General features: G+C 56.3%; 1 protein-coding gene across 3 annotated transcripts in view; it reads left to right on the top strand.

The window, feature by feature from the left end:
- The window catches only part of SEMA7A (semaphorin 7A (John Milton Hagen blood group)), a 140520-nt gene that overhangs the window by 111257 nt on the left and 7725 nt on the right, over positions 1–21538 (top strand). For 2 of the 3 annotated variants that reach the window (XM_061447325.1, XM_061447326.1), the window contains exons 1-6: positions 3989–4128; positions 18477–18610; positions 19500–19550; positions 19788–19883; positions 20263–20347; positions 20935–21045. In XM_061447325.1, coding sequence (XP_061303309.1) covers positions 4017–4128; positions 18477–18610; positions 19500–19550; positions 19788–19883; positions 20263–20347; positions 20935–21045 — 589 coding nt within the window. In that variant the 5' untranslated portion in view covers positions 3989–4016. Of the gene's footprint in view, positions 1–3988; positions 4129–18476; positions 18611–19499; positions 19551–19786; positions 19884–20262; positions 20348–20934; positions 21046–21538 lie in introns of those variants that run through there. The other variant, XM_061447327.1, reaches the window with a different exon arrangement.

Here is a 21538-nt window from a genome sequence, read left to right on the forward strand (position 1 = left end):
TTCAAACCCGTCACATCTACCGCTTGTTTGCCAGGGTCACATTCCTGGCCTGGGGTTAGCACAAGGTAATTGCTGTGTTCTTGTGAATAATCTTGGAAAGGTTTGTGTTGGAAGAGAGCTTAAAGCTCCTCTGGCTCCAACCCCTGCCACGGTCAGGGACACCTTCCCCTAGAGCAGCTTGCTCCAAGCCCCTGTGTCCAACCTGGCCTTGAACACTGCCAGGGATGGGGCAGCCACAGCTTCTCTGGGCACCCTGTGCCAGCGCCTCAGCACCCTCACAGGGAAGAGCTTCTGCCTAAGAGCTCATCTCAGTCTCCCCTCTGGCAGGTTCAAGCCATTCCCCTTGGCCTGTCCCTCCATCCCTTGTCCCAAGCCCCTCTCCAGGTTTCCTGCAGCCCCTTCAGGCACTGGAGCTGCTCTGAGGTCTCCCCTTCAGGAGCCTTCTCTTGTCCAGGCTGCCCCAGCCCAGCTCTCTCAGCCTGGCTCCAGAGCAGAGCTGCTCCAGCCCTCGCAGCATCTCCATGGCCTCCTCTGGCCTCGCTCCAGCAGCTCCACGTCCCTCTTGTGCTGCTGCCCCAGAGCTGGATCAGGGCTGCAGGGGGGTCTCCCCAGAGCACAGCCGAGGGGCAGGATCCCCTCCCTGAGCTGCTGCTCACACTCTGGGGGTGCAGCCCAGCACACAGGAGGGTTCTGGGCTCAAGAGCACACTGAAGCCAGGTCACGGGGAGCTGCTCCTCACCCAACACCCCCAAGTCATTCTCCTCATGGCTGCTCCCTCCAGACTCTCCCAGGCTCTGTTTGTGCTGGGATTGCCCTGCCCCAGGGTCAGGACCTTGCCCTTGGCCTTGTTGAACTCCATGAGGTTCACATGGTCCCATCTGTCCAGGTCCCTCTGGATCCCATCCCTTCCAGCGTGTCACTGCACCACACAGCTCGGTGTCATCAGCACGCTTGCTGAGGGTGCTCAGTCCCGCTGCTCCTGTCATTGACAAGGTGTTCAGCTCCTCTCTAATGAGAAGATGTCAAGTAAAAAGGGAGGTTTCATCACAGTTACACTGCCTGGGCCACAGACATCCAGCAGCCTGTCTGCAGTGATGAATAGAACTGTTCCTCCCGAGGAAAATCTGTGCTTGATGCTTTTTACAGGTTCCTCAGGGGAAGCTGCTCCTGATCCGTGTTGGAACCGAGCAGCATGATCTGGAAAAAGCTGCACATAAGTTGCACTGTGGAAGTTCTGATACTTGAGGGGAGCAGATGGAAACCTCTGCAGGAGGGGCTGTGCCCGGAATCACATCGCTTGTGTCAACACTCCTTGTTGGCTAGCGGAGGACACGGGATGTGGCTGAGCAAACAGACTCTCTCACAAGAGCACTTGCCTGCTTTGGGTGGGTGTGTAGTCAATGCACAGCAGGTTTCGGGGTGTATTCAGGGCCCTGTTCTGTGCTCAGCACCTCCTGCAAACTGGGACAGGGTTGGAGCAACCCTGACATCAGCTCTAGGCTCTTCCCCAGCGCACAGGGTGGGCTTGGGAGCACCATGTGAGCACTGCACTGTGCTGTGTGTGCTGCGGGACAGCCCTGCCCTTGGGAAGGACTCATGGTGGGCTCTTCTCCCACTCTGCCACTTGGCCCTGCAGATGTTGCCCAGCTGCTGGAGTTGCTTTCCCAATGCTGTCCTGATGTTTCTGCAGCCGCAGTCAGGCGCAGGCTGCTGCTGCCCTGAAGGAGCTTGTGGGGAGGAGAAAGGATGCTAAGGGGAGCTGTAGCTTCTGGGGGCAGCAGTGGGTGAAAGCTCAGCTTTGGTGCACCCCGTTCATTTGAAGAGCTGTAACCGCTGCTTTGGGTGGGATGTTCCTGTGTATTTTCGTGTTCCACCGCTCACTTTTCCCTCCCCTGCTGCAGGCTCCTCTGTTGAGCTGCAGGCAGTGCTCTCGTGGAGCTTTGTCTTTCTTTTTAGGCACCAGGCTGCCTCCTGAGTCTCAGGAGATGATGCTACAGCATCGTTCTGAATCCAGGACCATGATACAGTTATATTCATGGCGTGGCTCAGCTCCTGGTCTAGGAGATGGAGTGGTCTCGTGTTGAAGTCGAAAGAGCCCAGAGCTGAATGCTTCCAAAGTCTTGGGGTAGTTTGAAGCTGAATTTTACACACAGGAGCGCTGTGTTTATCTGTAGGTAGGAAGAAAAGCACCCCTAAAAGCAAACCGTGCGGAGTGCCCAGCTGGTTTCGATGGGGGCAGAGGAAGAGGGAAAAGCAAAGGGTTTACTGTTCTAATGAGGCAGAAACTCCTCGTTCAGCTCTGATCAGAACCCTTCTGTGTTTCCAGTTGGCAACTCAGTCAAGAGTGGGAGTTGAAAGCCCATTTCCCAGCCCACCAGCTGCGTCGTGTCATAAAAGGCAAAGCAGATCATAACGTATGCAGCTCTCATAGTGGAGCCCAAATTTGGGGTGGTGCAGAATGCTAAGTCCCGTGTTTCTAACGGAGCCAGCATGGGCTGCGTGGCTCAGGCTGTTGAAGTACAAATGATGTTTCTTTGTCACCCCTGAGTGTGGGAGAGTCTGAATGAATGAGATGGGGTTTTGGAAGGCTTTTCTGCAAGAAAACGAGTGATAACAGGGTTTAGCACCTCTGGGAGCAATGGGGCCGCCTCTGATGGGGGGAAAGGGGCAGTTGTTTCGAGGTGAGCAAGAACACAAAGTGATTCAAGGCTGGGACTTGCCATGGCTGAAAGTGAGAAAGCAGAATGTTCCCTGTGTTATCATCCTGTCATTACCCAAGCAGATGCTTGCTTAAAGGGAAAGATGAAACCCTGTGTTTCAAGTTGATTGGGGGAATTCCTGTGGGTCCTTAAAATTCACCATTAGCTGCCTCATTAGTTTCTTGCTTCCTCCAAACTGCCCCCCCTTGCCCTGCCACTGTTCATCTGCAGGAGCACAGCAGTCCTGGCTCTAGCTTCAATGCTTCAATACCAACTTTAAAGAGTGCAGCTGCGTCTCTCTCAGCCTTCCCAGTTCCCCATGGGGTTCTCCTATTCTGCTCACGTCCAACCTGGCTTTCCTTGCACGTAATTCCCTGCTCTTCTCATTAGCAAACCTCACAGTGCTTCACATGGGCTCTTCCCGGCCTCCTGATGGGCACTCAGGAGGATGGGGAGGTTTGGCAGAGCAAAGTGACTTTCCAAAGGCTGGTGCCTCAGCACCCTGTCCTGTGGGAGGACAGCAGCATCACAAGGGAAGAGGCAGGATCTTTGGAAAGGGGGTGGTTTCTTCACCCCAGCTCACTCCCACACTCCCAAGCATGAGTTTGGCTGGTCTGGCAGAGGGGGGTGTGACCCCGGATGCAGGACACAGTCATCACCACATCCCTGCTGTTTGTCTCGTAGGGTTCCTGACTTCCAATGATGAATAGATTTGAGCAGTATGTGGCTTTGCTAGAAGTGGCCCTTTGCTATTCTGGTAGCAGGAACAGGAAGAGAGCTGGCACACAAGATGTGCTGCAGCCTTGCTGCATCCTCCTGGTGGCAGAGGGGGGGGGTCTTATTCTAGCAAGTGGTTCCTGCAGCCTTGTTAATATCGGGGCAGGACTTTCTGGCCTCCACGTTCTCCTGTTTAATGACTGGGAGCGGTAGTTCTTTGTTACCTGTCTCTGTACCCTTGCCTGCTGTTGACTTCTTCAGTGCACGTTATCTGCATTCTTCTTTGCCTCGTATCAACCTTAATATTCCTCTTGCATACGTGGGGTAAGTTGTTTGCAAGCCTTGGGCCAGCTGCACCTTTGCTGAAGAGCCCCAGTGCGAGCAAAGCCATCAGACTCCCACCTTCCCCTTACAGAAGAAGGGGGTGGGATAAGAAGGAAGGACCAAAACCCCCATGAAAGCCCTGCACAAACCCAGGTGCTGAGGCGCTCGGGAGGAGTCCCGCCCCTCTGCTCCCATCTATTGGTTGTCTCGCAGAGGCAGCGCTGCAGTTGTCAGGCTCGGCAAAGCCGGGGCTCGCTGCTCGCTCCGCAGCTCGCCATGGGCAGGAGGCGGCCGGTGGGGCTGGCGCTGGCCCTGTGGGGCTGCCTGCTGTGCGGCTGGGCAGCGGGGCGCTCCAAGGTGAACCCCAGGATCATCGCAGCTCCCCAAGGTGAGTGCCGCGGAGCGGGGCTGCGGCAGCGCTGGGTGCAGCTGCTCCCTGCGCCGGGGGGGGTTCTACCTGTGCCTGTGGAGGGGAGTTGGGCTGTTCCTTCCCTTTGTCCCTTCGGGGAGACTTTTGGCCTCCGTTAGCACAGGCGCTGCTCTCCGGAAGGGGCTTCTGCCTCCCTTGAGTGCTTTGAACTGGATTTTTAGAGCCTTGTTCCTTCCGAGTCCTTGTCTTTTTCCGTTGCCGATGCGTTTTCCCACAAGCCGGGTCTAGGGAAGGCTGTGAAAGCCCTGAAGCAGCCACAGTAACCATTCCCTCGAACTTGCAGAGAGAAATGAAGTGTGCTTGCAGCCTGCAGTTAATTTCCTATTCATCTGTTGTACTTAGCACTGAGTTCAGCGAGTAAATATTTGCCCGAGATCTCTATTCTCTGACAAAATATATACATGTGAAACGGCACGCAAGGACTTAGAACCGGCTCTGCTCTGAGCACGAGCTGAACAAAGACCTGTTTTCAAGCAGCAAGCTTAGAGGACAGCCCAGGCTTCGGCTGTTGAAAAGAGCAGGCGACCGCTGGCTGCTTTTATCGCGTCTCTTCCAAGCTTTTGGATCCATCCCCTCTGGGGAAGCTTTAACAAAAGCCCCCGTCTTGTCCCCGGGGTGCTGGCGGTTGTTAAGCCGCGAGGAGCTGAGCTGCGGCTCTCACGCTGCTCTGCAGTACAACAGCTCCTCTGTCTCCCCCATTCGCTGACAACTTCAGAGGACCCCAATTTCCCATGGTTTATTCTGGGCCATCTGTTACGCTGCTGTTCTTGAGGATGCCCTTTCCCTGCAGGCCCAGCGCTGCGGGCGGGTGGAGGGCGGTGGGTGCCTGGCTCAGGGGTGTCCCCTCTGCGCACAAAGGGGACAGGCAGAGCAGGGAAGGGTTGCTCCTGGTATTGTGCCGCTTGTTTTGTCGGCTGGTAAATGAAGTGGCTCAGGAAAGGGGATGCGAGGTGGGGAAAGGCACAGAGCCTGAGACTGGGCAGAGGATGGGGGTCATGCGGTTCTCCATAGACTGTTTCCCTTGCCCTGCTTACAGGAAAGAAGGGCGGAAGTTGATTTGCTGGGTGCTGGTGTGGTTGGAAACGACTGTCCTGGAGTGAAACTGCTGAGGAGTGAGAAAGGGTTCGAGTGGTTGGTTTGAACCTTGTCTCCATGGGCTGTGCTTGCCATGCATGCGGAGTAGGGGCATAGAATCCCAGCCTGGTTTGGGTTGAAAGGACTTTAAAGCTCATCCAGTCCCACCCCCTGCCATGGGCAGGGACACCTTCCACTAGAGCAGCTTGCTCCAAGCCCCTGTGTCCAACCTGGCCTTGAACACTGCCAGGGATGGGGCAGCCACAGCTTCTCTGGGCACCCTGTGCCAGCGCCTCAGCACCCTCACAGGGAAGAGCTTCTGCCTAAGAGCTCATCTCAGTCTCCCCTCTGGCAGGTTCAAGCCATTCCCCTTGGCCTGTCCCCACAGGCCCTTGTCCGAAGCCCCTCTCCAGGTTTCCTGTAGCCCCTTTAGGCACTGTCAGTCTCGCCTTTCCCAGAATCAGAGGGTGGCTTTCCCGACACTGAACACAAGGAGAATCTGTCACTGAGACACACTGAAGCCAATTAGTGTTAGGACGCTTCACTGCAAGGGGATCAGCTTGTGCTCATCTCTGCTTCTGTCTTTTAAGAGCTTAGCTGGGACACGGGCCAAGAGGGATTTCAATTAGGGAGGTATCAGGCGTAGCTGTGTGGCACACTCATTACTGGCAGTCCTGTGTCCTATTTAACAGATCACATTCTGCTTGCTGTAACCTCCACCCTTCAGGAGTAGGGTCTGTGGGAGAGGAGTAGGGCAGAGAGGAGGCTCTCGTGGACGGTGAAGCAATGGCTGAGGGGCAAAGGGGATGCTGTGGGTGCCAGAGTGCCTTATAACTTCTCTAATCCTGCAGACAGTTCAAAGCAAAACCTGCAGGTCAGCACATTGCTGCTGTGTGTATCCAAGTAGGCAGGCTAATCTCTTGCCCTGGGGTGACAAGGGTGCAGAGCTTGCTTTGCTGCTCCAGCCCTGCTCCTGGGTGCTTTGAGCTGATGGGGAAGAGCAGCGATCCGGGCTGTCTGCATGGGTGCTTGTTGCCTTTGCAGTGGTGCAGCGCTGGCCTTGGCCCTGGGCTCTGCAGGAGCTGGCAGCTCTTTGTGTCATTCAGTTTCTTACATGCCACAGCCCATCAGTAGCACCAGGTATGGCACAGCCTCAGCAGTGACACCTTGAGATGCTACAGCCCTGTGGGTGAAGTGAGAAGCTCCTCCAGGAGCGAACAGTGCGTGTGAGGGATCCTGCCCTTGCACTGCAGTGCTATTGGGGAGGGGGACATTGGTGCTGGGCAAAGCTGCAGCGGCCCTTCCATCCCTCAGCCTTGCTCTCCTCACCAGCACCCTGGGCTGGCTGCAAGCACCCTGAACCGCTCTGATGCTTTGCCCCGTGGTCCCTCATTGTCCGGTTTCACAGCAAGAAATAGGTGATGGGACGTGGCGAGCTGGGAAGAAAATGCAGCTGGGTTTAGGTGACACAACCTCAGCTCAGGTCTGAAGGCAAAGCAGCACAGTCAGCCTGACTTGGTGCACGGAGCTTCTGGATTGAAGTAACATCACAGTTCTGGGCACTTGGATGTGGTGTGGGGCCAGGGCAGTGGGCAACTGGAGCACGGCGTTCTGCAGATGTGCCTTTCTAGGTATAAAGTAGCATGTATAGAGTGTGCACAAAGCCAGCCCCGAGGCCGGGGCTGCTCTCCTGCCTTTCCTTTGCCTCCCTGACACCGCAGGCCATGAGGAGGTGAGGAAGGGGTGTGCTGTCCCCCACGATCAGCCCAGTTTCAACACGTGCTTGGGAGCGTTTGCCACCGAAGGGAGGGCTGGAGCCCCCAGCCCGGGTAGGCAGCCCTCGGGGCTGGGTAATCAGTTACTTGAAAGCACATCTGACTGTGCAGGATTTCTTCCTCTTAGGAGGAGGACACAGGGAGCAAAGGGCTGAGGGCAGCTTCGGACCTCGGGTCACAGCTGAAGTGCTCAAGGTCGTTTTTACTGACAAGGGCTTTGTCCCCATTCCCCACTGCAGCTGGCCCAGCACGCAGCTGGGGCCGGGTCTCTCCTGGCCATACCCCCCTCCCCAGTGTCCTAATGAAGGCAGATTGGAGATGGCAAGTTCCCTGTGTTGAGATCTGCAGAGTGGGAGGGAGTTCAGCCTTAGCAGCCTGGTGCAGAAGTGAGTGCTTCAACCTTGCACACCATGTTCTTGCTTCTCTTCCCTTTTATTCCCATCCTCCCCCTGCCTCTGTGTATTCTCCTGACTCAACGCTGACCAGCTGGGCTTTGCTTTGAAGAAGGTGCATTCACATCCCACACGGAGCTTTTGCTTGTCAGCAGGGATGGTGTTTACTCTGCAGAGCTGGAGACAGCCGTGTCCCCGGGCTGGGAGGATACAGCCCCTCTGTATGGAGCGGGATGCGGCATCCCAGCCTGACTGTCTCCTGACCGGAAAGTCACCGAGCATGAGGGGAGCAGAGGAGCACAGGGAGGACAGGGAGCAGCCTCAGGGCTGGGTCAGGCCGCTGTAGCCTGGGGCCTTTGGTGCTGCACAGAAGGAATTTTTAGCTAGTACCATGCTTGAGGTTGGTTTGTCTCTCTTTACTCGTGCAAAGAGCGAGATAAACTCACAGCCCTTCTCTCATTGCCTGCTGCATTTACACCTTGGGGTAGGATGGGGTCAGTTTAATTCTTCTCCTATTGCTCCCGGACAGATGAAGCTGGAAGGGAGGACAGGTTCTGAGCTGGTGTGGAGCTCGCAGCTCCCATGAGGGGAAAAGAAGCACTTGGCCTTGGGTTTCCTGGGCTGGGTCCCCTGCCTGCAGCCTGCCCTGGGTGACGGGGGTGTTGACACGGCAGTTCCTGGAAGCTGCCTGCAATAGCTCCTTGGCTCTGCCAAGCTCACCTTGCCCTGGGAAAGCTGTGCCAGCGCCTCCGAGTGCTGCGGGAGCTTCGTGCCCACTGGAGCATCAACACTGCATCCAGAGAGAGCTGGGGAGAGGTGGGTCCGGCCTCGTACTGATGGGGAATGGTGGCAAGCTGCAGGACTGCGATGCCAGCACCAGCTTCACTCCTCGCTGACAGCTGCACTGTCTTCTCCCGTGGTCCCACGGGTGTGAAGCATCTTTGTTAGGACAGTTTCACATGAAGCTCTCGGAGCGTCGACATTTCCAGGAGGAAGCTTCTCACTTTCCCAGCAATGCTGTTTCCTGCAGATGGCTGCTTTTCGCAGGGTGGGGGATGCTGCTCTCCTAAAATGTTGGTGGCAAATATTTTTTCCTCTGTGCAGATTGAACAGGGAAAAACAAAGCAAACAAACCCAGCGAGTGAATCACAACCACCTCCTGTTCGAGAGCACGACACAACAACAACGGGGATGGGCAGAGTCATCCGAGTTGTGGCTGCTGCATTGAAAAAGGGCTGGGAAAGAGCCAGAGGCTCATTCAGGGTCAGAAGTGCAGAGGACTGGCCTGGGAAGGTGATCTGGAGTTGGTGTAGTCTTAAAGCAAGGCCAAACTAAATCAGAGCCAGAGTGTTTGAAGCCAAACTAAATCAGAGCCGGAGTGCTTGAAGCCAAACTAAATCAAAGTCCTGAGTACAAGATGCTTTTTAAAGAAGCCTGTATGCAGGAAAAGGGCTGGAAGGTGGGTTAGAAGGATGAAATTGCTTCTTTTGCAGCCACCTACATCCTATGGTGTGCAGCTATTCTTGGTTGCTCCAAGAATAGGACTTGTTCCTCCTGTTGGGCACTCTTTTGAGTCCCAGCTCCACCCGGTGTAGTAGGCTGTGTCTAACTGCGTCTGGTGTGACAGAGGAGTGCTGTACGAGTGCCACAGGAGCTGAATGCGGAAGCATCTCTGCCCCTTGCTTATAATTGCAGAGCAGTTTAAGTCTGGAGCAGCAGGTTTTGTGTAACAAACCTGATGCTGCCCTTGATGACAGCTTTGCTTCTCTAGTGCTGTAACTAGAGTTTGAACCCTCGTGGCTGGTGTCAGCAGCCTTCTGCAGCGATGACTCCACACCTAATGACCCACTTGGGTTAAACTCTTTTGTAGTTGATAGTTTTAACTCTTTAATAGTTAAATAGCTTAACCCCACTTGGGTTAAACTGTTTGCCTTTATCAGGCATGCCTGGACTGCATGGGAGAGGCCATCGCAAGTCGAAGGAGCTGTAGGAAGTTCCTTGAGGAATGCATGGGCATTCCCAGCCCAGACACTGGTCCTCGGGCTGCTCCCAACACCCCCGGCCGTTGGGTTTGCTCGTGTCTTGGATCAAGGCAAGTTTTGGAAAGGCTGATGCGAGTGTCTGGTTTCAGATGACTATAACACAGCGGTTTGGCTTTCCGAGGCTGAGTAATTATCGAATCATAGGATGCAGCCAGGGAGGGGTGTGAGAAGTCTGGGTCTTGTGTGTTACTTGGGGGTGGGGGTCAAGCAGGCAGAAAGGGGGTGCTGGAAGGTCTGCATGGCCCTCCCTGACAGGAAGACTGCGGGGCTGAGACCGATCTCATGCTCCTCACAGGGATGGGAAGCCTTACAGCAGCAGGTAGGAGCACGACAGAGAGCACAACAGGGCCCTTCCCAATCTAATGAGGAAGTCCCTTTGCTCCGTGCATAGCCTCATCTGATTTCTATAGGGAACTGAAACGTCAGGCGCGCTCCGGAGCTGCAGATCTTGCTTCTCACCTTTAAACCTCTGCAGAGGCTCCACAGGGGACTGCAGAAGTCCCCTTGCCCTGTGCCCACCTCCTGGTTATCCTCACCTGTGCTGGGAGAAGGGGTTTCCAGCTGCCCTGCCTTAAGCAGCAGCAGGGAGGTGGGAGATGGCTCCAATGGAGCTAAAAGGGAGAGCGGCTGCTTTGCTGGTGGATGCTCATAAAGGTGCTCGGGGCAGTTTTTATCCTGGCAGGCTTTTTGTGATAAATCAGTCTCTGGAAACCGACCTTCATAGTGGGAGAGGCAGCTGCTAAACCCATCCCTTTGTTGTTCTGCTGTTTTCCAGTGACCATATGATGAAATAGCATAATCACAGGCCGAAGTTCCCCCGCTTCCGGCAGGAACACGGCACAGCTCAGGACTGTCATTAGGATCTCCAGAAGAATGGCTTTTGGGAAGGAACAAAACCTGGCTCTAAATATAGCCCCCGCAATCGGTAGGGTGCAACCAGCAGCTCAGTTTCAGGCTGCTAGGGAGAAGCGTACCTGCTGGATGACAAGCTGCACCGTGAAATCAAAGCCTCTGGACTCATCTTGCAATGGCACAGGCTTCAGTGCTGCATAATTTGGGGGGGGGGGGGGGGTGTGAGCACGGAGGAGGAGGGCAGGGGCTATTGGTAACGTGTTAGCATGCGTACAAACCACTGCCATGCCTGGCATGGGGTCTTTTTGTGTTTCAGAAGCAGAAATCCATCGTGCCTGGAGTGGGAATCGCTCCGGTTTGAGCCTTGGGAGCGCGAGCGGAGCCTTGCAGCGCTGCCCGTGTGCATGAAGCCCTGCCTGGTGGTGGCACAAGCTTTGAATTCAAGGCTCGTTCCCTCCCTGCTGCAGGTTAGGGGGCTCTTTTGTTGCTGGGGACTGATGCTGGCTCTGGCTCTGAGGCCCCTCACGGAGGGGATATGGACTGCATAGCTCTCAGAAGAGCTTTCGAGCCAGCACCCCCATGCCCAGCAGCTGGGTTTCCAAACCAAGAGAGGCTTTTTATCCCCTCGTTCTTCCTGCCCTAGCTCACCCCAGCCCTGAATGCTGCTGCCTGCTGCCAAAGGCACTCCGGAGCTTACCAGAAATAGAGCGAAAATCAGGATTGTGCCAGGATATTTGCCTTCTGCAGGAACTCTAAAACAGTATATTTGTCTAGTTAGAGCCTGCTCTGGGAGCTGAGCCTTTCCACTGTGCCAGCGCCGCGCTCCCGGGCATTTGGATTGCACACAAGCTGAGAGCTTTTGTAGGATAGATCCCCAATAATGCAGGCTCAATTGTTTCCTCTGCTCCGGAGCGTTTTGCTATTGATGGCAGGGATCTCTTGAGGGCAGCAGCAAGCAGTCACATGAGTACCTCATGATGGCAGGGTCTTCAGGGGAAGAAGGCAGGGAAAAGGCAAGCAGCATCCTATGGAGGCAGCTGGGAATGTAGGCTGGCCAAGGGTGGAGAAGTCCTGTATGTAGGTGTTACTGGTATGTGATACCCATGGCCTTGCTCTCTCCTTCAGAGGGGTGCTTGGAGGGAGTAGGAAGCAGCTGGGGAGGGGTGTGAGGAGGGATAGCGTGAGGTTTGTTGGCAGATGATTAAATGCTGCTCGTCTCCAAACTGTCTTGGGGGAGAGACAGGATGCGAAATATCAAGCAGATTAAACCCGTTGTTCTGACTTGCTGTGAGCTGCAGATAAGAGGAACGAGATGTGCAAGGCATCAGGGCTGGGTATGGGTAATGTGGGCTCCCCAGCTGCGTGCCCCTCTCTGTGCTCTCGCACCTCTCTGCTCTATGGTTCCCACAAGTGCATGCACCCCTTAGCACCCACACGGCCCCCACATCCTCTCCAGCCTCCTGCAGGTTGCTTGTGCTGCCCAGTGCTGGGTTCTCTGCTCTGCTGTGTGAAGGCCACAGATAAGGATAACAGAAAGGAGGGTAGCACGCAGCCCTTGCTCTGAGCTGTGCTGCTTTCGGGAGCTGAACAGCATTTCCTACAGGATGGAGGGCATGGAAAAATTCCAGTCAGTGCTTTTACCCGCCCTGACCTGATGAGAAAGCGCTTTGCCTTCCCTGGGAAACCGTTTGCCTTACTCCATCCTTTCTGGGCACACACGTGCTCTTGGGAGGCATTTGTGGCACCATTTGGCTAAAGCAAAGGCTGCTGCTTCTTGTTGCCCTGCCTGGCCATTGCCCTTCCCTGCCCTGGTGGGAGGGGTTGTGGAGGACACAAGAGGTGACTGATGCCCACACCAGGGGTGGTTTGACCCATTTACCCTTTGGCTCTCATGGTCCTGGGTCTCCCCACGGCAGGGAGCTGCGTGGTCCCCAGGAGAGGGCTTTAAGGAGCAGGAACCACTCGTGTCTATGATCCCACTACATCAAGAGAGGCTTTTAGCACTCTCTGGCTGCCTGGTTTCCACTGCTGCTCCCCAGTGCCTTTTGACTTGTGGGGGAGCACAGAGGAGTCCTAGGGGGGAGATCCCTGCAAGCATTCTGAAAGGAAGGTGAGAGGGGAGACCAAGGGGGGAAAGCAGGCAGCACAAACCCCTCCTGGGATGCACCAGGCTGGTGGGCACCAGCTTGTGCCCATGCTCCCAGTCTCCTACTTTGTGCCATGCTGCATAGGTAGGCAAAAGGGATGGAGGGAGACGAGGATGATACTTGGCTTTGGGAGGGCTCTAGAGGGGTAGGATTCTGCAGGGCAATGGGTGGTGTTTGTCCTGCTGTGTTGATGTTGTTTTCTGTGGGATATGACTGGTGTTGGAGCACTGAACCCGAACGGTGCGGGGCTGCCCTGGGCACCGAGTGATGCTCCCTGCGGGGTGATCTTTTGGCCTTCCTGTGCCTCTGCTTCCCAGCACTGAGGGGTAGCAGCAAGGACCCCGGCTCTGGGGCTGCAGCTAAAGCGAGGGGGCAGCAGCAGGGCGGGTTGGGGTGAGGAGGGTGGTTTCACACTTTTAAGTTGCATTTTCACCCCTTTCCCAGAAACCCCTCCCACAAAAGTGTTTCGTTTCCCGTGGGGCACATTGCAGCTCGTGTTGAGACCATGCAATTACCGCATGGCAGGTCAGAGCAAACCCCCCCCGGACATCCTCTCTAGTTCACCTCACCTAGAGACAAGTTGTTCCTATAGAAACCCCTTGGTTTATTGCTGTTACAGTGTTCCAGAAGCCCATGAGACTGCTTGTCCATGCTTTGGGAAGGGGGGTGAGCACTTCCCCACTTACCTTGTGTCACATCTCTCCCTTTGGGCAAAGTCAGAGGGAAGGAGAGCCCAGCAGCTTGGTGAGCGCAGCAGCTCCTGGAGGCACGCTTGTTCCCGCTGAAATGTCTCAACTTGGGAATTTATAGATGATCTAAAAAAAGACCCATGGATCATCTCTGAATTCCTGCCGGCATTCGTCGTGGAGCTGGGGAGACAGACGGCACATGGCTCTGGGATGGGAGCAGTGTGGTGCGCTCCAGTCCTCCCCCCAGGGATGGAGGGGACCCGCGGCAGCCCTCCTGGGGTGTCTGCATCCCTCTGGGGTGGGTGTCATGACTTCCCATGCTCCCGTCATCTGCTCCTGGAGCTGGTACTGGTCATGCAAGTCGGAAATCCAGGGATTGTCCTCCCAGTTTTCAATAGTGAAACTGGGACTGCCCTGCGGGGTGTTGTCAGAGCTGGGAGCAGGAGCCCTGACCCCCCCCCCCAGTGGGTGACTAGGGCAGTGGATGTGGATCACATTCCCAAGGATAGCGGTTGGTTTCTGCGTGCTGAGCTGTTTGTCATGCATCCTGCGTGCGCGGGGAAGCGGGAGCGGAAGAGGGATGGGTGTCATCGAGGCAAAACGGCTCCTGTGTTCCCAAAAGCAGGTGTGAGCACAGAGTCAGCCCTGACTCACGGCCGGGCCACGTTGGTGGCAGCTGAGCGCTCCTGGTACAGGTGCAGAGGATGAGACCCAGGGGACTCCCGGCATTGCCAGCCCTTGAGTCAGCATTGAGCAGGCGGCTTTTCCTTCTGCCGTCAGAGCCAGTCGCAGTCAGATTGCAGCAGAGCCATGCTGCTAGCGGGGTCATAATCTGCTCTGTCTGTGCCAAAAGGAAGGAAGAAACAAATCGGAAGATGAGGAATTGTTTGGAGAAGGAGGGGACCAGGAAAGGATGCGACGGGTGCCGTGGTTCAGGCAGGAGCGTGCCGTCAGCCCCACCGCCAGCAGAGCAGGTGGCAGTGTCAGCAGCGTCGCACGGGGAGGGTGGGATGCAGGATGGTGATGACTGAGTGCTGCCGGGTGCCTTGCCCGCCGTCGGGAAGCGCGGCAGCACCGGAGATGGGGCTGCGGTGGCGAGCTCCCGCGCTGCGCCACTTTACATCCCGGTTTGGCGGCTGGCCCGGCCCCGTGTCCCCATGGAATGGCAGCAGGAGCTGGGAGAGCACAGGCAGTGGTGTGGGTGATGCCAAGGAGAATGTAGACCCCACACTCGGGTTTCTCCTCTTCGTATACCAATGGGGTCCCACGTCAGGGGTTGATGGGCAGCAAGTAAAGGATCTGCCTCTTGCCTGCAGCAGGTTCTTCCCTTGTTCTCCTTCCCCTGTTCTCTTCCCCAAGCTTCTCATTTTCCCAGTTTCTCATTTGACAGTGCTGGCACCAGTGCAGAATGGACCCATCACCTCCACCTTAAGGAGATGTGCTCCTCCCCCAGCACCAGTGAACAGCAGTTCACCAGGGCCTAAGTGTGTCTGGGATGCTGGAGCTGCTGCTAGACCAGGGAACGGTGGAATGCAAAGTGAAGCAGGAGCTCTGCAGCTGAGTTAGCCCTCCAGCAGGGATGGGAGCCGGGTTTGCCTGCAGCCAGGCTGCTTCTCTGGTTGTTCTGGAGGTGAGGGCCCGCTTCCCCTGCACAGAGCTGTGGAAACCCAGCATTATCATGGTGCTGGGGAGGCTCTTGGTGCCTTTCTGAAGGAGCTAAAGAGACTTTGGTGTGGCATTAAAGCTGGGTTTGCCCAAGCCAGGTCGAGGGAGGCAGGCATGTTTCATCCTACCAGCTGGGAAGGGTTGCTCTGTCTGTTATCCGCATTGCTCTGTGTGTTAAGGACAGGCCTCCCTGCCCTCATCTCATCCAGAGCATCTCCCTCTTCATTGCCCTCCTTCCCCGTGACCTCACCCTGCAGGCATCCTTCCGAGATGCACCGGGCTCCCTCCTTCGCTCTCATTTAAGATCATTCTTCAGGCTGCTGTGGTACCCTCCATCTCGCTGCGAGCACAAAGCTGCTCTTTCTCCCATTCAGGCCTCGCCGGGGTTAGCATTTCAATTGACAATCGGGCCATTGATGTGCGCGCTGCCGGTGGGGTTTGCAGTAAATGCCAGGCAGAGGGACCAGCGGGGTTAGGCAGGCGCTGGAATGAGCCCTGTGTCCTCTGCAGGGTTGATTTTGGAGGCAGGGTGGTGGCAGGGCCATGCCTTCCCCCTCCCAAGGGGGTGAGCTTTTCTTTGCAGTGCCAAAAGCATCCTGGGACTTGCTAAGAGAGGCACGTTCCCTTCTCTGGGACACAGTGTGGGTGTTTGGATGCTCTCTGCCTCATCATCTGGAGAGGGGCTTTGGACAAGGGCCTGTAGGGACAGGCCAAGGGGAATGGCTTGAACCTGCCAGAGGGGAGACTGAGGTGAGCTCTTAGGCAGAAGCTCTTCCCTGTGAGGGTGCTGAGGCGCTGGCACAGGGTGCCCAGAGAAGCTGTGGCTGCCCCATCCCTGGCAGTGTTCAAGGCCAGGTTGGACACAGGGGCTTGGAGCAAGCTGCTCTAGTGGAAGGTGTCCCTGCCCGTGGCAGGGGTTGCATCTGGAAGAGCTTTAAAGCCCCTTCCAACACAAACCAGTCTGGATTCTGTGGTCCCTGGCCCTTGAAGTTATTTATACCACAGGTCCTCCGTTCCAGGTTTGCAGCAGGATTGCTGCCCACATCCTGCCAGATGGAAAGCAGAGACAAAGGTGACCAAGCCCTTTGCCTAAGCCAGGCTGTTTAAGGCAGAGCAGGGGCTGAATGCCAGCTTTGCAGGTCAGCAGCAGGCAAAGGAACACCAGCACCAGCTCATGGAAACACCTTTAACAGTCTCCCTTGTAGATCAAGTTAAATCAGTGCTGGAGCCGCAAGCACGCTTCTGGGTCCTGGCTGTTTACTCACAGTAATTCAGTCCCTGGGGAGCTGCAGGGTAAATAATACATTGACGCCATCCAAATGATTGGTTTAGGCTTGTTTGTTGCTGGCTCTTTGGAGATGAATGTGCTCTTGCAGGTTGGTGTGAGCCCTGGTTCACACGGAGGCAGCGCGGTGGAAAAGCCTCCAAATTGAGACCAAAGGTAAAAGGAGCATGTGGGGCTGAGGTTTACAAAGGGGTGAGGTGCGGGAGGAGCAGCTCCAGGTGCAAATTATCCTGGATTAGCAGGAAATGTAGGGGCCGGGGTTGAGGTCTGGCAACAGGAGCAAAGTCTGCTGAGGTTGGACAGACCTGTTTGCGATGCTGGGTTGTATTGGTGGTAGCCGGATGGTTGAAGGGCTTTAGGGGCTCCTGTGTGTGTGCCTGTTGGTCGGGTCAGGAGGGGGGGGTTGAGGGCTGGACAAGGAGGTGAATCCTCCCTGGCAAGCATAGGCTGAGTCTGTGGCTGCTGAGTTGCTGGGCTACCTGCATGCCCGGCTGGCTTCCCGCTCGGAGGCAAAGGAATTGCATAGTCACTTGGCAAAGAGTGGGTGCCAGCTTCTCCAGCACGCAAAGCGTATGCTCAGGAGTCCTTGGACAGAGGAGAGGCTGGGGCAGGGCTGGGGAGGTGAGCAGGAGCAGGCAGGGACTCTCATCCCTAGCTGCTGGCTCCCAGCTGCTGTATCCCCCGTCCTGGTGGGCAGGGGAAGGGCAGCCGGAGGTGTTGTGTTAGCGAGGAGCCGGAGGGCAGAGATGGTTTCTGTACCCTGGGACATCTTCACCCCTCTCTTTGCGGCCAAGGTGACTTGTGAAAGAGCAGCCCGTGGGGCTGGCAGGGTTTCCCATCCCAAGGTGGGGGCTGGCTGCATGCCCCCACGGCCAAGCCTTGCTGGAGTTTAAGCCCACAGGGATTGGAGGCCCACCAGCTTAGTGAAGTGGGGAGGGGGGGAAAGGCACAGCTGGAGCAGGCATTCAGCACCCCAGTGACCTCTAACAAGTCCTTCTCACTTTTGGCTCCATGGCCTTGGCAGGACCCTGCGCAGCATCCTCCGAGCAGAGGGGGGCTGCTGGGCTCGGCAAAGACTGTCCTTTGCCATGAGCAGAGGGACACGTGCCACTGATTAATTGCCTGTCTGTGCAGGCAGCCAGCTCCCGAGGCACACACAGCCTTTTGTCTGTCGCTGGGAGCAGCGGCATTGCCAGCAGAGAGGCCCCTTCTTCTATGGGAGAGGGAGAAGTGAAAGCAGAGTGCCCTGTCCCAGCAAGCAGGGGTCATCCCGAGCGCAGGCTTCTGCCCCTTGGAGGAGAAATCCCTCTCGTGTTGTTGCTGCAAACTATAGCAGTGGACAGGGCAGCCTTTGGGCCCTGGAATGGGGACTCAAAGCTTCCAGGGGTGGCTGCAGCATCCCGGAGAGCGCTGTGGGGTCAGTGGATCCCATGGACAAACAGCCAAAGCCTCGGGGAGGAGGCTCACAACTGCGTCACGGGGCCGGCCTCCCACACCTGAGCTGGCAATGCAGAGGGAAAAGGAGGATGTTTGTAGGGAAGAGGAGCTGGAAAAGCTGGAAGGTGAAAGCGGAAGGAAGGAGGGGAAGGACAAGCAGTTCTTCCTCCCAGCTGGGCCTGCAGAGCTTCCCATCTGCAGCAACCGGCTGTGACGTGGGTCCTGGGTCTTGCACCTCACTTCTTGTTCACATCTGGGGGTGGAGATGGAGTTGCAGCTTCTTGTGCACCCTCCCCCTGTCACTCGTGGTTCCAAACCCTGTCCATCCTTCCTGGCCCATGGAGGGAGGATGCTGACAGTGCAGCTGGAGGCTGGCGAGGAGAGGTGCCATGCTCCGGGGCTGGTAGGAGATGATGGGCACGGGGAGGTTGATCCCCATCTGCAAGGCATGGCAAATGCAAGAGGGCGCAGGAGCCGTGTTGAGGAGATGGTTACTTGGAGGGGTTGCCAGAGGATGTGCAGAGAGGGGAGGGAGCCCTTTGTCTCCATACTGAGAGGCAGGAGGCACTGGGCCATTAGAGCAGGTGGGAAGGAGCCGCTTCTAAGTCACTTTGAGCTTCTGCTCTCTATAGAGCTCCAACAGCAAAGTTTCCCTTTCTCTTCCTCCTCCATCACCAGCTCTTCAGGGATGAGGCAGGGCTGCTCCATTGTGTCCTGCTCCAGCTCTCCTGTCCCCTGGGGCCAAGGGGACAATAGTTGAGCTTGGAGCCTGGGAGCTGCCTTTCCCTGGCTGCCTGGGGCCAGGGCAGGCATCCCTGCGGGGCCCCAGCCCTGAGTCCTTGTTTTCCTCATCACTCCCACCAAGGACGTGGGGAGGGAGTGGATCAGCCTGAGCTGCCTGTGGGTGCTGCCATTGCCCTGACCAGTGTGTCCTCTGTGTTGTTGTAGGTGCAAAGGAGTATGTGTTCCCCAGGAGTGAGAAGTACCCAGTCTTCTATCATAAAGAAAACACCTCGGCCATCTACATTGGGGGAGAAGGAAAGCTTTACTACTATGACTTTGCAACCTATGAGAGCTACGTGGTAAGGATGCTCTGCTTGCAAGTTTGGCCCCCGCGCTCTATAACAAAGTGTCCAGCATCCATCTCACAGCCCAAACACTAGATACCTTGCTCAGGGTGTTTGCCAGCAGTGAGGTCAGGCCTGGGAGGGTCTGATCCCTGCCCCATCCATCCGGGAAGCCCCAGCATGGGTAGGATGAATGGCTGCAGAAAGAGGAAGTCTCCTCCACTAGCCATGGGTGGGCTCTTCCCAGGCCGTGATCCTCCTGAGGTCTTCGGTGCCCAAGAGGGAAGATTCTTCCCATAAGGGACCCTTTCTTTAGCGTGAGCAGGGATGCTCAGGCTCATATCGCTGCCGGGAAGCTATATTCCCAACCCTTCCCATTCTGGGAAGTCAGGCTGGATTTCCTCGAAAGCAGGAAGTTCTGGATCAGCTGGCAAGTTACTACAGCAGGGAACTGCCCCAGTTGGTTTCTCATGACCCCTTCTTGCCCTTCTCAGACAAGCCGGTTGCTGAACTTTGGGCCCAGATACTTCCCTTGTTTCCAGGAACAGCGTGGTTCACGCGTCCCATCCCTTGGATGCCGCCACCCCCTACTGAGCACCCATTCCCTGCAGTGACAGATCCTCTCCCCAAATCCTTTGGCAAGCAGCCCAGCCTGGCTGCCAGTCAGGCTGCTGCTTCTCCCCATCACCTCGAGGGCCTGAGAGATCCAGCCCAGCATCCCCAAGGGGTTTCAGGTACCGAGGTGTGGAGAAGGACTGCGTTGCAGTGCCTGAAGACCCCACTGCCATGCTTGCCTTGGCTCTTGTGAAGAGGGTGACCAGTGTGTGGTGCCTGGGGCTGATCCCACTGCAGCTGGCTTTTAAAGGGAAGGAATTCAAGCAGATCTCTTTCTCTCTTATCCCAGGAAGACTTCCCAGTGAAAAATGGAGGACAGTGCATGATGCCTGGGAGCTCGGTAGGTCCTGCCTGTGGTGGAACAGCAGATGGGTGAGGGCTGGAGGACTTGGGTTGAAGGACTGCTTGGGAATGAGCTGTATATGCTCCTCGTGCACTCTCTTTGGGTGAAGGCCTCCGGTGCCTGTGGAGCAGATCAGATGAGGTGATACTGGTCTCCTCCTCTGGTTTTAAGACCCATGAAAGCACTAGGAGTGCAGTAGCAGTGCTACTCATGCCTCTCCTCTTTCTCTTGCAGGAGGACAATAAGAATTACCTTACCTTAGTGGAGAAGTATGGAGATGGGATGTTAGTGTGTGGCACCGGTGCCTGCTCTCCCACCTGCTGGAACCTGGTATGCTGTGACCACCTCTGATGGCAGCAGAGCAAAGCCCTTGCTCTTATGTTCTGTGCTATCTCCATCTGTAAGATGATGCCCTGATCCCCCTTCCAACAGCTGCAATGCCCAAACACCCTCTCCCTCGAGGAGCTCATTGCAGCAGAGATCTGCCCGTGCCACCTCCATGCTCACCTTGTCACAGCCCCCTTGTCCTCACCTCCTGCCTGCAGCAGGGGCTCTGCATGGCCTATTTGACGATGGGTTCTCCCCTCCTTTGGGCTGTGCCAGCCAAGGAGAGCTGCTCCCCTCCTGCCCCAGGGGTGGATGTGGGCCCCTGGCTCCCCTGCCTTCCCTGAACTGATGGCACTCAGGGACCATTTCTGTCCTTACCCAGACACAGAGGAAGGAGAGCACCCCATGGGATGGGAGAGGCATTGCTCCTTTCACCCCCGACTCGAATACCCTCGTCGTTGTTGATGGTAAGTGTGTCTGCTCTTGTGTTATCAGTGCTGTGCAAGGGAGGCTGGGCGCTCTGTACCAAACAGGGGCACCTTGGGACTGCTCCAAGGGCTTCATCCCTCTGCTTTAGGTGGAGATGAGCCTTAGCCCTTCTTGCTTTGTCACATCGAAATGCACATCCTTCTAGGACAGCATAGAATCATAGAACGGTTTGGGTTGGAAAGGGCCTTAAGATCTTCCAGTTCCAACCCCTGCATGGCACAAGGTTGTTCATTCCTCTCCAGGCCATGGGGGTTGAGTCTCTGCAGGAGGGTAGAGTGCAGTGGAGATGGCAGGGAAGGAGGGTCCTGCAGTAGCTCCACTGCTCTGGGCCTGGCAGAGGGATGGGTGCGGATCATTCCCAAGGTGGAACAAACATCTGTCCCTCTGCTCTTTAAGGAAAAGGGCTGTGGGAGTCCTGCCAGGACTCAGTGCTAGCTAGTGGGGACTGGGGTTCTCCACCTGTTGCCACCAGCTCTGTGGGTCCATGTGCCCAGAGAGTTCCCAGTTCTTTTCCCTCTGTCCCCTCTGGAAACAGCCCGCTGCAGTGAGCCTTCCTGCCCCACAGGTCACGACATCTACTCCACCATCAAGAAGAGCCAGCAGAACGGCAAGATCCCCCGGTTCCGTCGGGTGAGAGGGGGAGGAGAGCTCTACACAAGCGACACGGTGATGCAGAGTGAGTCCAGGGGCCACGCTGGAGGCGTGGGACCTGCCCCTTGCCCCTCCATGCAGATGGGTTGGGCTCTGTCAGCCTACATCTGGGGGCCCGAAGTACACAGCACAGCGTGGAGGGGAACGTCCTCTCTTGCTGCCAGGTCACCTCTTTGCTTCTAGGGCCAAATAACTGACAAGTGAGTGCCTCTTGCTCGGGGTGAGGAGATGGGGAAATGGAGAGAAACGTGTGGCCAGTCCCCTGGCAGATGCTGGAAGGAAACGTGGTTGTGTAAAGCTGCCCATCAGCTGCTGTAATAGAAAGAGGAAGAACAGCTTCCACCCCGGGCAGTGACTCTTTCCAAACCCCCAGCCAGGGAGAAACCTTGGAGCAGGAACATGTTGGGTGGGGAATAGGGAAAAAAGGACCCTCCTCCATTTCCATGAGCTCAGTGGGACACTGGGAAATGGGAGATTCCTGAACCCCCGGCCAAAGGGAAGAATCAAACCAGGGCAAA

The sequence above is a fragment of the Pezoporus flaviventris genome, unplaced genomic scaffold, assembly GCF_033815535.1.
Source record: "Pezoporus flaviventris isolate CSIRO_AGI_PZ_B2104156 unplaced genomic scaffold, CSIRO_AGI_Pfla_v1 ptg000006l, whole genome shotgun sequence".
In the NCBI taxonomy this organism is placed as follows: Eukaryota; Metazoa; Chordata; class Aves; order Psittaciformes; family Psittacidae; genus Pezoporus; species Pezoporus flaviventris.